Source organism: Mercenaria mercenaria, chromosome 8 (assembly GCF_021730395.1).
Source record: "Mercenaria mercenaria strain notata chromosome 8, MADL_Memer_1, whole genome shotgun sequence".
Lineage (NCBI taxonomy): Eukaryota > Metazoa > Mollusca > Bivalvia > Venerida > Veneridae > Mercenaria > Mercenaria mercenaria.
Genome location: NC_069368.1, coordinates 72360579 through 72377957, shown reverse-complemented (window position 1 = coordinate 72377957; position 17379 = coordinate 72360579). Strand labels below are relative to the sequence as shown.

Here is a 17379-nt window from a genome sequence, read left to right as displayed (position 1 = left end):
CAGGAATTTTCGTTACGCGGCCACTGACCGAAAATGTGCAAAAATGTAGTACAAATTCTATCAAAACAATGGATTGCGAAGCCCCTCAAAAACGCGAATTGAAAAGGTAACTGTGGATACAGAATTCATAATAAGCTGTATACGAAGAAAACGTTGTACAGCTTCTATAAAAAAGACATACTTTAGTGAACTTTTTATTTATTCTGTCCCGTGGAATAAATTATGCAAATTTCATTTTCGACCGTTTAAAGTTCATATATTTGCAGACACTGCAATATACATGTCATTTACCTCTGTCAGACATTTAAATACCTTAAAAAAGTAACCTCAAAACATTAGATCAGTGGTAGTTCAGGCTACCATAACTTAACTGACACTATTTTTATAGTCTGGTGGTCGCGTCCATTAAGTTATGGCGTAACCCCATTTGTGTACCTAACCAGCAACATCGGCGCACTGACTCTCGCGAGAAACTGATGACGTCATGCGAAGTTCTTAGCACATGGTTATTTTTGAATTTCAGGATCAAATTTTTTATATCTAATGAATTTAATTGATTTAAAAATGTAATAATTTTTCACAAAATTCATAAAATTATACCATAGAAGGTTTAAATTCACAGAATTTCCATAAATAATAATTCTTTACCGTTAGATTTATTTTCAAAATGAAGAGTACCTCGATCACGTGACAACTGCAATGGTGAGCAAAATATTGCAGGCAGTGGTACCCATTTGAAACTTTTGGGTATAATTTGTTTTCAAATGGTGTTGCATGGTTCATTTTACGCCAAATCAAAAGAAAAATGGATTAAGAATATATTAAATAAAAAGGTGAGTCTCTGGCATTTGATTTGATAAAATTATAGCGTGACAGACTTCTGGCACGATTTCTGGTTAGGTGTCAATACGGGGTTCGTTTCAGCTCAGAGATCCGTAACAACATATAAACATCTCTGAGCTGAATTATTTTAGCTAGATCAGTGGCAGTTGAACCAAGAGTGGCTCTGGGTATTTTTTAGCTGTCGCCAACACTTTCGCCATTTGGCAAAAGTCTGAGCCAAAGATGAGCCACTGGAGCCAACATTGGTGCCGGTGCCAAAAGAAGATGAGAAACTTTGAAACATAATTTTACCTGCATTATAAACTACAAGAAAGAAAACAAATACTAAAATTCAACCATTTATTTTAGTTCAATTTTCAAAACTACCAAAGTAACAAAACAAACAGAACAAGAGGGCCATGATGGCCCTATATCGCTCACCTGAGTGAAAGAGAACATATGCAATACTTAATCAGATCTGTGTTATTGCTTATAATAACTGTGCTCAGTGATAATCCAGAGGGTGACTGTTCATAACCAACAGGATATCATTTCTATGGCAAGCAAAATTTTAAACATTGCAGACCTTTTTGACTCAAATATGACAAACTTCATTTATCAATTTATATTTTTTATTTATAGACAATTTAACATTTTAAACTTATCAACACATTCACAGATGACACTAAACTTTCAGAGACATACATGCTTGTGGTGTTGTTTAAAGGAAAGTGTGGCCGGACGCCGGACGGTGAGCGATCACAATAGCTCACCCTGAGCACTTTGTGCTCAGGTAAGCTAAAAACAAGAAAGTAGGTCAAGGTCACAGTCAGGTGACCCCTAATTACTTGGGGTCATCAGGTAATTATAATTAAACAGTCCAGGAAATATGATCTGATAATTTTTGAAGTATTTTTTCCTATATAACTCATATAACAAGTGACCCCTGGGGCAGGGACTCTTTTCACCCCAGGGACATAATTTGAACAATCTTGTTAGAGATCCACTATGCAATGCTACATACCAAATATCAAAGGCCTAGGCCTTGAACTTTCAGACAAGAAGATTTTTTTTTTTAAATTCCTATATAAGTCTATGTAAAACTTGGGACCCCTAGGGCATGGCCTCTTTTCACCCCAGGGGCATAATTTGAACAATCTTGGTAGAGGACCACAAGGCAATGCTACGTACCAAATATCAAATGCCTAAATCTTGTGATTTCAGACAAGAAGATTTTTAAAGTTTTTTTCCTATATAAGTCTATGTAAAACTTGGGACACCCTGGGTGGGGCCTCTTTTCAACTCGGGCATAATTTGAATAATCTTGGTAGAGGACCACTAGGCAACGCAACATACCAAATATCAAAAGCCTAGGCCGTGCAGTTTCAGACAAGAAGATTTTTAAATTTTTTCCTATATAAGACTATGTAAAACTTGGGACCCCCGGGGCAGGGCCCCTTTTCACCCCAGGGTAATAATTTGAACAATCTTGGTAGAGGACCACAAGGCAATGCTACATACCAAATATCAAAGGCCTAGGTCTTGTGGTTTCAGACAAGAAGATTTTTAAAGTTTTTTTCCTATATGTCTATGTAAAATTTGGGACCCCCGGGGCGGGGCCTCTTTTCACCTTAGGGGCATAATTTGAACAGTCTTCATAGAGAACCATTAAATGATGTTACATGCCAAATATAGAGGCTCTACGCCTTGCGGTTTTGAACAAGAAAATTTTCAAAGTTTTTCCTTTTGGTTGCCATGGCAACCAGAATTTTGTATGGAATTCAATTCTTTAAACAATTTTTAAAGAAGACCATCCAGGGTTTCCTCTGGGTCAATTTCACTTTGCGCCAACAAATTCGCCAATCAGGAAAAGTTTGCGCCAGTGGCTCTCAAGTTGGAGCCAATAGTCTGTGATAGGCGACATACCATTTTCTTTTTCAATCTCTTTTTCATTTGATTCTTTACAGTAACAATGCAATTTGCTCTTGAACCAGTCTATCCTAATATCACATTAAATCAAAAATAGTTTTTAATCTTCTCAACCATTTTCAAGAACATTTTCTAAACAAAAGGAATTGCTCAATCTATAAAATTATCCCTTTATATAGTTTGCCATTTTTAATTATTTCCCTTTAAGGGTCATTTTCACTAAATAGATGTTTTTAAAACATGAATATTTGTACTAATGTCACACTGAATCAAAAAAAGTTTTTAATCTACGCAACCATTTTCAAGAACATTTTCTAAACAAAAGTAATTGTTCAATCTATAAAACTATCCCTTTATATAGTTTGCCATTTTTAATTATCTCCCTTTAATGGTCATTTTCACTAAATAGATGTTTTTAAAACATGAATATTTATCTCTTTATTCTTTTAACTTTTTATTTCAAAATTAATTTCGGTCATTTATCAAAAACAGTGTTGTTTTATATTATTTTATAACTTTTGAAAAGCTTTTTAAAATGCTTAAGTTTCATTATATATATAACTAAATTTCTATTTCCTTTCATACATACTAATGTATAGCGAAAATACCACCTACAGGTATTATTAGCACTCTGTTTTGAAGCTCTGGGGTTGAGCTTTTTAAAATTATCGCCCGTGTATCAATGCTTTACGTTGGGCACGTAAAAGAACCAAAAGAACTGCTTTAGTTCATTTGTATCTCAAAAATTCTCCGATTGAAATTATACGACCGCGACTGAAATTTACGAACGTGTAGATTTATTTAACAACGCTTGTGCAAAATTTATCTATTTACGATCGGAGAATATGTGTATCTTTTGATCGCGCTTTGACGTGTCATTATTTCCGGTATTTTCTCGGTCTCAATTACTTCGGCGAATCGGATTGTCATTAAAATAACCTGTAAATTTATCTCGCGTTTTTTGCATCATAAAAAAGGTGTGGTGCATTAGACGAAGCACGCAGCTAATATTTCGTTTCATTTGCTTTCGTGTAAGTAGGCGGGGCTAAATTTGGCGAATCAGATTGACTGATAATCGTTCTTGCGTGGAGGAACGCTATAGTGACTCGGCGAAGTTTTAAATTATGCCCCGAGGTGTAAATCGATATTGACACGTTGTGTATTGTCTTCGTGTAGTGTTAAATATCGGATGATCCGTTATTGCGTCATTGAGAAAGATCAGAAGATCAGATCGACGATTATCTTGTAGGCGCCAATGAAATTCGCCAATTGAAGATTTTTAGCGCCAGAATTTATATTTTGTCGCATTTGTCGCCATTGGCGACCGACAGCGGGAACCCTGCCATCCAAGGAACGTCCCTGTGAAGTTTCATCAAAATTGGCCTCTTGGTTTAGAAGGAGATGTTGTTTAAAGGAAAGTGTGGACGGACAGACGTACAACGGCCGGACGATGAGCGATCACAATTCCTCACCCTGAGCACTTTGTGCTCAGGTGAGCTAATAAAAAGCACAGTTTAAAAAATTATTTTTGTAAAACAAGTGTTTTACAAGTTATTTTAATCATTTCTAAGTAAAGTACAAACTGGCAACTGTGCTATGGAAAAAAGCCCCTTTAAATTTTCATCCGAAATTTCTACGTCCGAAACTCGTAAATTTATCAAGTGCACAATCAGACGCAGAGGAAGTTTTTGTGCATGTTTTGATTCTTTTGCTTTTAAAATGCCCGATTCTTGCATCAACTTGTTCACATTTATACATTTATTCGATTTATTTATTAATGTTTTCGAAAACAATACCAAAATTCTTGATATATCTACAAATATTTTACAGCAGTTCAGACGTCCGCGGAATAGGTTCCTGGGTAATTCATTTATAGAAATTGGACGTGTTTGAAATAAATTTGGATGCAATTTATAATAAAATCAATAAATAACATAAGATTGATACAATAAGATCATGTAGAAGAAGGTTTAAGTCTGCACTCGATAAAATTATTGTCTTTTTCACGCCGCTTGAAAATTTTCAAAATGGCGGCGGCTTACAAATTTATAAACGACGCTACGATTGGTTGAAGTTTGACAGGCGAGTAGGTGGAGTTAACCAAGGATTTATCGATAATTGACATCAGTTTTACAGATTACATCTCGGCGATTCGGATTAAGCCCGCAGGCAATAATTGACTACACAGTGACTATGTAGGATGATCCTTGGTGTCAGTAAAAAAAAAAATGTCTCGGGCCTATCTTTGCTTTGTTGTCGCCAGAAACTTTCGCCAACTGATCTAAACTAGCGCCAGAATTTGTAAATCGGCGCATTTGGCGCCATTGGCGACCGACAGCTCGACCCCTGTTGAACTGAGATAAAGAATTTAATACCTCCGAGGCAAGTGTTAAGTTATCCATGTCACAAGAAGGAAACATCTGATTCCCTCACAGTACTACCTGCATGATACAGTACTAGAACCTGTCACATCAGCAAAATACCTTGCGTGGATATTTCAAACTACCTCTTGTGGAATTTCTACATAATAGGTCAACAAAAGGGAAATCGATCAGGAATTACTGTATCAGTTTTGAGACCAGCATAGATGTTGTCATGGGACAACTGTTTGTAATTAAGTACTCTTTATTTGTTACCAGCACTACCAAATTTGTTTTGGGAACTTGCAGTATTACTATCATAAATAAAGTCTGCAAGAAGAGGGGCTTAAAAAGGATCTAGTCTTTACTACAGAGCCCAAAATCATCCTACAGGTATCCTACAGGAATATAAAGATTAACTCAAAACCCTTTAAGTCTAGTCAAAATAATTCGACTGTCAGATTGTTTTATATTTGTGATGGGCAGTCTGACCGTCAAAACTTGGAAGAACCAATAATCATTTGAATAATAGAGGACAAATCACAGTACACAGTCATGTAAAGTTATTGGTTTTATCGCTTGCGCATATATAGCTGTGTAGACGCGGTAATCGTTAATCATGAACGGTACAATCATGCATAGGTTCAAATCACTAGAAAATTCGTAATTTTGGAAATTATTTGGTCTTCCAAGTGTTTGATGTGAGTGGAGATATTGCCCATAAGAAAAATAACTCAATATTTCCTAGGATCGCGTCAAATTAGTTGGACTACCACAAAGTCTATGGCAAACCAGCCCCTTGTTAGACCACACCTGGAATGTAGATCCAAAGTCAAGTCTCCTTGCACAAATTCCAATAGACCAGATAGAAGTGATTCAAAGACAGGCAGTGTTTTGATCTACATTTTGTATGTCTGACTTGTAGAGACCGTACCAGAGCTCTTCGCATACTTAGATTTTTCAAAATAAAGTGGTTTTTACAAGTGCACCGGTTACAATTACCGGTAAAAATGTAAACAATGGACTCTGTCTATGAATCATTGGAACGATGAATGACAGTCGATCTTAGTCATAATACTGATTGACAGTGAATGCTAATGACTTTGTGTGTTGCAGAAAGGTATTTAGTTTGTAACTGTAATTTCCTTTGAATTGAAATCCTCTCGAAACTTGTAAACTGATTGCTCAAATTTGGACTAAGCTCGCTGTCTTTGCCATTCGCCAGCTGCTAAAAGGGCAGAGTCTGATATGAAAAATTCAGTGTTATTTTTCACTGGTACTACCAGTTAGTAAGTTCATACTCTAAGAAACACATCAGAGAAATTTGGGCAGTTTTGACCAATTAAAATGTTGGCAAAATTAGATCATATTTTTTCTTCACACGAAAATTGCCGTTAGGTAACAAAGCGAATAAGTAGATAATCCGGAGTACATCGAACATGTTATTGTCACAAAATTGTTCCAGTTCACGTAATGTAGTCAGGAAGAGAATAGGGGTGCACTTAAACTGCCTAGCTATAGCTACTGCTGTTATAGGGAAGTGGTAGAGTGTCTGCCTTAGGTGTGAGAGGTCCTGGGTTCGAGTCATGGTCAGAGCCTAAATATTTGCATTCTGCTACAGCATGATTTTGCTGTTATCAGACAGTTCCAGATGTTCTGTATTATTAGCGAACAGTATCATGGATCATTATTTAGTAATCCAGATCACAGCTGAATGTTAAATCAAATGCACCCAAATAGAAAATATTCAATATATTATGTCCCTTTGATGTTTCTGCTGTCCATGTTCAAGAAGAGTTACATTTCCTTGATCACAAAATTTTCTTTTATATGAAAAATATTAAATACTCGTAACTCTACGCTTCTGGTTGAAATATTGTCAATATATCTATTTTTGAGAAATATATGGACATTGCCTTCATTTCAAAGCTTTTTAACTTCATACCTATGATTTGAAAAAATTAGGTACTATCTCTATGACTTGGCCACTTTTCCAGTGTCATTGAAATGCTATACATTTTAAAATGGCACAGGTTTGATCTCCAACACATTGACTTCTGACTCTTATGTATATAAAATTTTAGAAATCATCTGGTTGCAATCCCTTTGGAAGATTATCTCATCCTCTTGACAAGAATATCATGCAATTATCATCTGCTGTCATACAGGTTAATCTCTGCATCCACTGATTATTAGTTTTTTTTACAAATACTCGTTCTTTTTATGCCCCCTTTCAAACATGTCAAAGGAGGTATATTGTTTTGCTGATGTCAGTTGTCTGTCTGTAGACCAGTCGGTTTCCGGATGCTAACTCAAGAACGCTTGGGCTTAGGATCATGAAAGTTGATAGGGAGATTGGTCATGATCAGCAAATGACCCCTAGTGATCTTGAGATCAGTAGGTCAAAGGTCAAGGTCACAGTGACCTGGAACAGTTAAACGGTTTCTGGACGATAACTTGAGAACAACTGGGCCTAGGATCACGAAACATAATAGGGAGGTTGATCATGACCAGCAGATGATCCCTATTGATTTTGAGATCAGTAGGTCAAAGGTCACAGTGACCCGGAACAGTGAAACCGTTTCCGGACGATAACTTGAGAACGCTTGGGCCTAGGATCACAAAATTTAATACGGGGGTTGATGAAGGGAGTATATTGTTTTGCTGATGTCGGTCAGTCAGTCTGTAGACCAATCAGTGTCTGGGTGATAACTCAAGAACACTTGGGCCTAGGATCATGAAAGTTGATAGGGAGGTTGGTCACTACCTGCAGATGACAACTGAATGCATTTTAAGGGGGCATTTTATGTTCTACGAGCTCTTGTTCCCCAGGACTGTAGTCCACAGGATCGAGTCCTATGGAATAGTCTCCTACCTGACGTTCAGTGTTGCTAACATGCTTTACCATAATGTTGCTTTTCACTGCTGTTTTTACCTTTTGAATTTCTAACACATTTTCTCTATTTTTTCCAACTTTCTTTTATTTCTCCTAATTGATTAGACAATGCAGGAAGATAAATTCTGTCAACATGTCCCTTTCTTCTGTTCAGCTTCCTTATATTTTAGACTTTGTGAAAAGTAGAGGACAGTGATTTTTTTATTTTTCAAAATAATCTTTTGTTTTCTGAAGGGGAAATTTAGCAGGAAAAGTCACCAAATGGGGAATTTCCGAATTTGATACATTTGAACTTATATAATGACAAAAATATCAATTTGTACAGTACTGATAGGCAAGAAATATATTTTTTTTTTACTTTGGTCTTATTGTATGTTTTAGAAATTAACCATCAAACAAATTTTAATAGACATGCTGGTGGAAATTCAAACTCAAAGCACCGTGACTTTCTTAAAAAGTTTCTTTTTGGGATAATAAACCACTTTTAAGTGAATATATATAGTTTTTAGCAAAGGGAAATAGCCTTTATATAGCTGTAAAAAAGACCAAAAAAAGTCACTGGAGGGATATAATGCAGACTCATGGAGGTAGAGACACATTGCTGAATTTTATGTAGTTAAAAAAAACCCATTAAATCAGCTTGAAAAGTACACAGTACCAGTACTAGCATGTATACTGGTAGTACAAATAGAAGAGGGAGTTCATGATCATCCCAGAGAAATTTTGAAATTCTGCAATACAAAACGGTGTATTTTAAGTCATTTCAGACAATAATTTATTTCAAAATTCAGCAAATCGGAAGGAAAAGTACTTACTACTAGTTTGCATATTCCGCATAATAATGGCAAGGTCTTTAGCAATGTCATTATAAACGTCTTTGTGCAAGGAGTGTTAATAAGCCAGCTTTGATCTGACAATGATGAGACTACGATTTCTGGAACCCTTTCCCCTCCCTTAAATCTCACATTTAGAAATTTTATAAGTTCTGCAAGAGGAAATTGTGCATTAAAAGCCATTTCAGATATATAACAAATCTCAGCAAAATCAGTTTGAAAATAACAGAAAGTGCAGCTAAAAAAAAAAAAAACGTGGATTGACTCAACTGCGAAATCCACGAAAATTAGTCCCCCGCGAATATTAGTGATTTCACAGTATATATGACTACAGTTTGTAGTTATTACTTCAGTCGTGTTTTGCTTCTGACATTTTGAAACAAATGTTATTTTTTTATATATCGTTTTAGAGAAAAGGAACATGAAAAACTGTTGTCACATACAGACCCTGTGAAAGGTGTTCACTATGGTAACCTAGATGGTGCTTCAGCAGTAGCACAAAGTGGCAGTGTATCATCGCTTGGAACCAAATCTCTATCACAGGAAACCAGCAAAGAAAAATACTTGAAGAGTCTTGCAGTAAGTACAGTCAAACTTGATTCACCCGAACTCCACAGGACTGGCAAAATAGGTTATCAGTAGTTCAAGCCATCAAACAGGGATTTTGCCATGACCTGATGATGAGTTCGAGCAATGGGCGGTGTTCAAATTATCCTAGTTTGAGGAAACCAAGTTCAGCTGTATAAATACCAATTGAAAACATAAAAGCCTTGAGCAAGGGATTGACCAGGGAAAAAAGATACCTTTTATTAGCTCAACTGTTCAAAGAAAAGTAGAGCTATTTGGACTCGCCCGTGCGTCGGCGTCCCGATTTGGTTAAGTTTTTGTATGTAAGCTGGTATCTCAGTAACCACATGTGGGAATGGATTGAAACTTTACTCATTTATTCACTGTGATAAACTGACTTACATTGCACAGGTTCCATAACTCTGTTTTGCTTTTTTACAAAATTATGCCCCTTTTTTGACTTAGAAATTTTTGGTTAAGGTTTTGTATACATGTAAGCTGGTATCACAGTACCTACTAATGGGAATGGATTGAAACTTCACACACTTGTTCACTGTCATGATCTGACATGCACTGCGCAGGTCCTTTAACTCTACTTTGCATTTTTTAAAAGTATGCCCCTTTTTCGACTTAGCAGTTTTTGGTTAAGTTTTTAAATGTAAGCTGGTATCTCAATATCCACTAATGGAAATGGATTGAAACTTCACACACTTGTTCGCTGTCTTGATGTGACAAGCAGTACATAGGTTCAATAACTCTACTTTGCAATTTTACAATATTATGCCCCTTTTTCAACTTAGCTGTTTTTAGTTAAGTTTTTATATGTAAGGTAGTATCTCAGTACCCACTTATGGGAATGGATTGAAACTTCACACACTTGTCCACTGTCATGAGCTGATAAGCAGTGTGCAGGTTCCGTAACCCTCTTTTGCCTTTGTACAAAATTATGCCCCTTTTTCAACTTTTGTATTCATTCAGTTGACAAAGATGTTGAATAGTCGAGCGTTGCTGTCCTCCAACAGCTCTTGTTGTTCAAGGCCTGGATTAAGAATCTTAAGAAAAAAGTAATTTGCAGAACCGCTTGTTTATTAATTAATGATAATCTGTTCACTGTTTGCAAATGTCTCTGTTGGATAGTGATAATGTTTACTCCGTCTAAGAGAACATGTATGAAAGAACCCAGTCAAACATCATTTGATGTAAAGTCTGTAATTCACCGGGTTAAAATGTGTAAAAGTTTGAGTTTTGCAAGTGTTCTGACAAAATTGGATCTGGTTCCAGCCATGTAACCACAACCCAGACATGATTCAAAATTACTGTCTTGATTTTCTACAGTTAGTCATTGTAACTAAGCTAAAGCAGCCATACATTAGAGGAAAATAAATGGAACCTATCAGACACACACACCAAGAAAAATCTTTTGGTCAATTATCTGTACAAAATTTGTCTTTGATCTGCAGTTTTCACATAATGTAAGCCAGATACCTGACAAGTCTAAATTTGAAAATTAGCCGATGACTCCACAATCATCTTCAGTGTGATTGCTGGTCAGTAGTAAACATCTGTTATAAACAGAAACCAGTCATTGTAGTTAACGTCAGATGTAAAAACTTTCTCTACAGTTAATTGGTGCAAAGAAAATAAGTTGAAACTAAATCAATGAAATCATTTCTTTCCAGGAAGAGGAAGCGCCACAATCATCATGTAAGAAGAAAGTCTTAAAAGTGGTTGTTACGTTTCTGTTCATAGTAATCGTTGTTGGTATTGTCATTATTTGGTCATTCCACGAAGGTCGCTCAAGGAAAAACATTGGAAATCATTATTTCGACTTTGTATCTAAACAGAGGGTTCTTAACGTATACAATGTTAAAGACGATATTGTTCTTTCGGGTTTTATGAAAACCAGTCAGTTGGATATTGGAAAAGTGCATAAATGTGATGAATATCAGACAGACGATGTGTTTTGTTTTCGATTTGGGGATGAAACAGTTTTCAGGTTTTTTCCGTATACTTTGAAAAATGCTCAAGTACATTGTAACGATATTGTTTGGACAAACATGAAAAGCAATTTACACATACCAGTGGACTGTTACGATATTGAATTTGGACTCTGGTATGGATTGCCAAATTTTAACGGTTCTTTTTGGCCAGTGAAAGGAAATAAAGTGTCTATTGATAAACTCACATATCAGCCATATGGGAAATCTGTTCTGGGGCAGGTTCTGGAGAACTATTGGTTAAATGCTGAAGGGAGCGCAATAATTGTCCATCAGCCCTACCCAATAAAATTTAGTTTTAATGCACAAAATGATAAGAAACTGTGTTTTTCCTTAGACTATGAGAATTTAAAGCAGACGGCAATTCCAACTATTAATTATACCATCTGCCAAGGACCAGATATTAAAACAACTTTTCTTGCGACGAGAAATCATTTTTTTCCACTGTCAGAAGTAGTTAAAATTGCAGAGCATGATTTCTCGAAAATTTTATGGAAATTTGAAAACAGGTACAAAAACAATCATCAAAATTTTGGAGAATTTCTGCACAAGCTAAATACACTTGGTTTGCCAATTAACATGATAGAATACGACACTGATTGGCAGGAAAATGTTGGTGATTTTAAATTTACAGAGAAAGTGGCAAATGAGTTGTCACTGTACTTGAATATGAACAAAGGAAAATACTCGAATACAAAACTCATGCTGCCACTTACTTTAGCATGCTCCTATAAAGCAGAAGAAAATTTTAAAATGGGAGCAGATAAGGATCTTTTTGTGAAGGACATTTACACACATGGTTTTAAAATGATTTCATACAAAGAACAGAGCTGTGCATTATGGGATGCAACTTATGTAGAAACTAAAGATTTTTTGAAAGAAAAATTGGATTCCCTTCAACAAAAGGGCACCGTAGAGGAAACATTATACCCACAAGCATTTGAAGTGAAAACAACCATAGCAAATGCCGCTATTCACCATACTCTGTTCAGGAACACATCGGATATAAATGCCATGAACTCGGAATTTGCAGCTATACTGCTCAGTGCAAATAAATCTGTTCTTATAGAAACAGCTTATCATATGCAAAACATGACAATTTTTGTAGAAATTCCAACTCTTGTAGCAAATAAGAGTGGGAAAAAATGTTTGGATTACATTGTGTCTGGGGCTCTCACAGCTGGTATCCATGGTTATCCTTATGTTATAACTTTAGCTCCTCCTGAGGATATGATTGACACAGAATTATTAATTCGGTGGATAGAAGTTGCAGTATATTTTCCAGGATTGCAAGTGACAAATGCAGTGTTGAATTTTGGTGATCGACCAATAAGTTTATTGAAGAATATGAGTTTGCTTAGAGAGTCTGTAGTGATTCCAGCATACTCTGACATAGTTTCAGAAACTAAGGAAGGAATTCCTCTATTGCGTCCATTATGGTGGGTTGATCCACTCGATTTCAAAACACTTCGTATTTCAGATCAGTTTTTAATTGGGGAAACAATTATGGTGGCACCTGTTTTGTGCCTCGGCGACAGGAAACGAGATATTTATTTACCAACGGGTCAATGGATACATTCCAAGACGGGAAAGACTTATGCAGGGAAGCAGTGGCTGAAAGACTTTATTGTTCAGCTTGAAGATATTGCTGTTTTTTATTTACACCAAGACACTACTCAAAATTCAACTGTATCTTCTATAACTCCATGAAAACCGTAGAATATAAATTATTTCTACCATGCTAAGGGAAATGTCCCAACGGTTTTATGCCATGTTCAAAGTTGAGAGGGTATATTGTTTTACACATGTTGGTTTGTAGTGCTAGTCTATCATACATCGCTGTTCTGTCATTTATTGCCAGTTGTCAGAAGATGACTCCTCCTCTTTGTGGGGTTTGGAGGTGGGGGTCACGTTTTTTGGTTGAAAGTCACGGTTGCAGCATACTAAATATTGACAATTAGACGATAACACCTGACTGGTTATCCTGGTTGGCATATTTTTTTACAAACAGCTAATTTCATTAGAAGTAGCTTACACTTGACTGTAAAGCACTTTAAATTTTTGTGAACTTTTTATTTCATGAATTTGTTTTGATTTGCCCTACTTTATTAAATTTTATTCACAAAAAGATGAATTCAGGTCACTGTAAAAATTGATTCTTGAAACCAGAATTACAGTAGGATGTACTGCAGATTTGGCAATTTTCATGCAGGCAGCGATTTCTTGGTTATTAGCCTTACTTGTAGTGGTGTCAAGAATTAGCAAGTACCAGCATTTGTATTAAAGCTAATCACCCACAGTTTAAGTGAAATGTTCATTTCCACTAAGTTTGGCATAGAATGTATATATGACACTGAAAAATGATAAAGTGAGTGAAAATACAATTTAGATATTGTTAAAAATGCAAGAAGAATGTAAATTTTCTGCATCATTTCAAAAGCATTGCAACAGTTGACTACCTTCTGCACAATATTTTGCAAAAATCGCATGTCAATAAGTTCATACCACTAGTCACTTTCAGAGTACCCACTTTTTATAGATTTTTGGAGAAAATATTTTTCACCTAAAATGTGTGATTTAGTCCCTTTAACCCTTATCATGCTGGACACGATTGATTCTGCCTTTGTAACCAGTGCAGATCATGATCAGCCTGCACATCTGTGCAGACAGATCATGACCTGCACTGTTCGCCATTCATTCAGTAATGTTGTGGTATGCACCAGTTTTAACAGTTAATAGTACTGTCCAAACTGAAGGATGGACAAGTTCATTATAGAAAATTAGCAGGGTGATGATGCAGATTTAATACTCACAAATAGTCAGAATTTGCCAGTGGCATTATTTACGGATATCATCCAAGAATCACTAGCAAAAACTAGCATTTAATTCCTCATTATAAGCTAAAATAAAACCTGCATGAATATTTCACAGTCTGTAGTGATGAGGAAACTTGTCAGTTTGTTCCAAAATTTGCCAGTTATTGTTCAGTAAAAATTTTAATTAATGATGGACCTAGTTTGCAGATATTAGCGTAAAATAAAGTTCTCATAGATAGTAAGTGTTTTACAGTATATTGTTATTGTCATGCATCATTTTTTTTATAATACCAGATTGTTAAACTGTGTCCATTATCTCTGATCAAGAGACAATTGGATTAACTAGTATTTTTGCAAAAATCTTTATAAAACAATGTTGTTTATTTGTTAAATGCTGTTTGTGTTTGTGCAGACGGTTTTTATCTGTACAGCTAACATTCGCCATTGTATTAGGATCAATTGATATTGTCTTGTTATTTTCAATTCATATAGTTTTTATAATCATGTTTTTTCAGCAATCGGTAAATTTTAAATGAAGATAGTTGCAGTCATATGTTTTTTTTTTTTTTTTTGCTTTTTTTTTTTTTTTTTTTTTTTTTTTTAGAAAATTGTTCCATGTTTTCCTAAAAGTTCATTTTATCCATAAGTCATGCATAACCATTTTTTTAAATGAAACTAAGTTTAATTGTTTGCAAAGGGGTTTTTATATAATCATGCTATACCATTTTTATAAAGAAATATGTTACCATTTTATTGCTAAAGGTCTTTATCATTAAAGTCATGCATATACATTTTTTTTTAGAAATATTTACCATTGTTTTGTAATAGGTTCATTTTATCATCAAAGTCATGCATAACATTTTTTTAAAGAATAATAATTACATGTTTTGCTAAAGGTTCTTTTTCATTAGTCAATGATTACATTTTTTTTTAAAGAAAATTATTTACCATTGTTTTGCTAAAAGGTTATTTTATCATTAAAGTCAATGCATATACCATTTTTTTTTAAAGAAAATAATTTACCATTGTTTTGCTAAAAGGTTCATTTTATCATTGAAGTCAATGCAATTAAAACCTCAGTTACCATTTTAAAATTCAGAATTCTTGAAAACAAGAAAATTTAAATTTGTTTTAGCAGTAATTTTTGTCATTATTAAGCAATGTTTGAAATGAAGTAGGTAGCAGTCATTACTGTACAAAGAAATGTAGTAAGATGTGAACAGTTTGTAAATTAAGTCTTGCAATAGCAAAGTTGTTGGGATTAGTAACACTAAAATAATTAGGGCATGATTGAAGCTATAGTAGGTTTACAGTCTGATATACCTTAAAATCTATATTTATTGTGTTATTGTTTATATAGTTTGTTATGTTCGACCTTTGAAGTGTTGATTGGTATAGAACCATGGAATCCTCATGTAAACAATACATCTTACACCCTTTAAAGGGAGATAAACATGTACTGTTACCATAGTAGGATTTTAGAAGACCTATTATACTAATGTCTTCGTCTCTGCTAAAAAAATGTTAACATAATACAGAAAGCCTCATAATTGATAGATTTCTAATTTTCTATCTGCCCTGATACCATTTTATTATTGTACATACTTGAATTTGGTTAATTGATATTCTTGTTTTGCATTTTGTATCATAGTTTGTTGAAGGAATTTTTAGTGAGATGTGCTTACCTACCTCATACCTGTGTCTGTACGGTCATCCCCGAGCTGTGTCTGTGCGGTCATCTCCGGGCTGTGTCTGTACAGTTATCTCCGAGCTGTGACTGTGCAGTCATCTCTGAACTGTGTCAGTGCGGTCATCTCCAGTCTGTGTCTATGCAGTCATCTCTGAACTGTGTCTGTGCAGTCATCTCTGAGCTGTGTCTATGCAGTCATCTCTGAACTGTATCTTTGCAGTCATCTCCAAGCTATGTCTGTGCAGTCATCTCCAAGTTGTGTCTGCAGTCATCTCTGAGCTGTGTCTGTGCAGTCATGTCTGAGCTGTGTCTTTGCAGTCATCTCTGAACTGTGTCTGTGCAGTCATCTCTGAACTGTGTCAGTGCGGTCATCTCCAATCTGTGTCTATGCAGTCATCTCTGAACTGTGTCTGTGCAGTTATTTCAGAACTGTGTCTGTGCAGTCATCTCTGAGCTGTGTCTATGCTGTCATCTCTGAACTGTATCTATGCAGTCATCTCCAAGCTATGTCTGTGCAGTCATCTCCAAGTTGTGTCTGCAGTCATCTCTGAGCTGTGTCTGTGCAGTCATGTCTGAGCTGTGTCTTTGCAGTCATCTCTGAACTGTGTCTGTGCAGTCGTCTTTGAGCTGTGTCTGTGCAGTCATCTCTGAACTGTGTCTATGCAGTCATCTCTGAACTGTGTCTGTGCAGTCATCTCTGAGCTGTGTCTGTGCAGTCATCTCCCAGCTGTGTCTGTGCAGTCATCTCTGAGCTGTGTCTGTGTAGTCATCTCTGAGCTGTATCTGTGCAGTCATCTCTGAGCTGTGTCTGTGTAGTCATCTCTGAGCTGTGTCTGTGAAGTCATCTCTGCGCTGTGTCTGTGCAGTCATCTCTGAGCTGTGTCTGTGCAGTTATCTCTGAGATCTGTTTGTGCAGTCATCTCTGAACTGTGTTTGTGCAGTCATCTCAGAACTGTGTCTGAGCAGTCATCTCTGAAATGTGTCTGTGCAGTCATCTATGAACTGTTGTCTGTGCAGTCATCTCTGAAATGTGTCTATGCAGTCATCTCTGAACTGTGTCTGTGCAGTCATCTCTGAACTGTGTCTGAGCAGTCATCTCTGAAATGTGTCTGTGCAGTCATCTTTGAACTGTTGTCTGTGCAGTCATCTCTGAAATGTGTCTATGCAGTCATCTCTGAACTGTGTCTGTGCAGTCATCTCTGAACTGTGTCTGTGCAGTCATCTACAACCTGTGTCTGCGTCATCCTTGTACTGTTTCTATGCACCCTTCCTTGCACTGTGTATGTGCAGACATCCTTGTACTGCATGTTTGCAGACATCTTAGGACTGTTTTATCATCTGTCATCTTTATACTTTGTCTAAGCTCTCTTCCTTCTACTGTATCTGAGCAGTCATCATCATACTGTGTCATACTGGAGTCAGCCTTGTACTGTGCAGATATCCTTCTACTGTGCCTGTGCAGTTATCAA

At 36.0% G+C, this 17379-nt stretch overlaps 1 protein-coding gene across 1 annotated transcript; it reads left to right on the top strand.

The window, feature by feature from the left end:
- LOC123566105 (myogenesis-regulating glycosidase-like) lies at positions 1-14635 on the top strand. Its single transcript, XM_045359964.2, has 3 exons — positions 1-106; positions 9251-9419; positions 11087-14635. The coding sequence occupies exons 1-3, from the start codon at positions 69-71 to the stop codon at positions 13112-13114; spliced, it is 2235 nt and encodes a 744-aa protein (XP_045215899.2). The 5' UTR covers positions 1-68; the 3' UTR covers positions 13115-14635.
- Positions 14636-17379: the final 2744 nt, after the last annotated feature.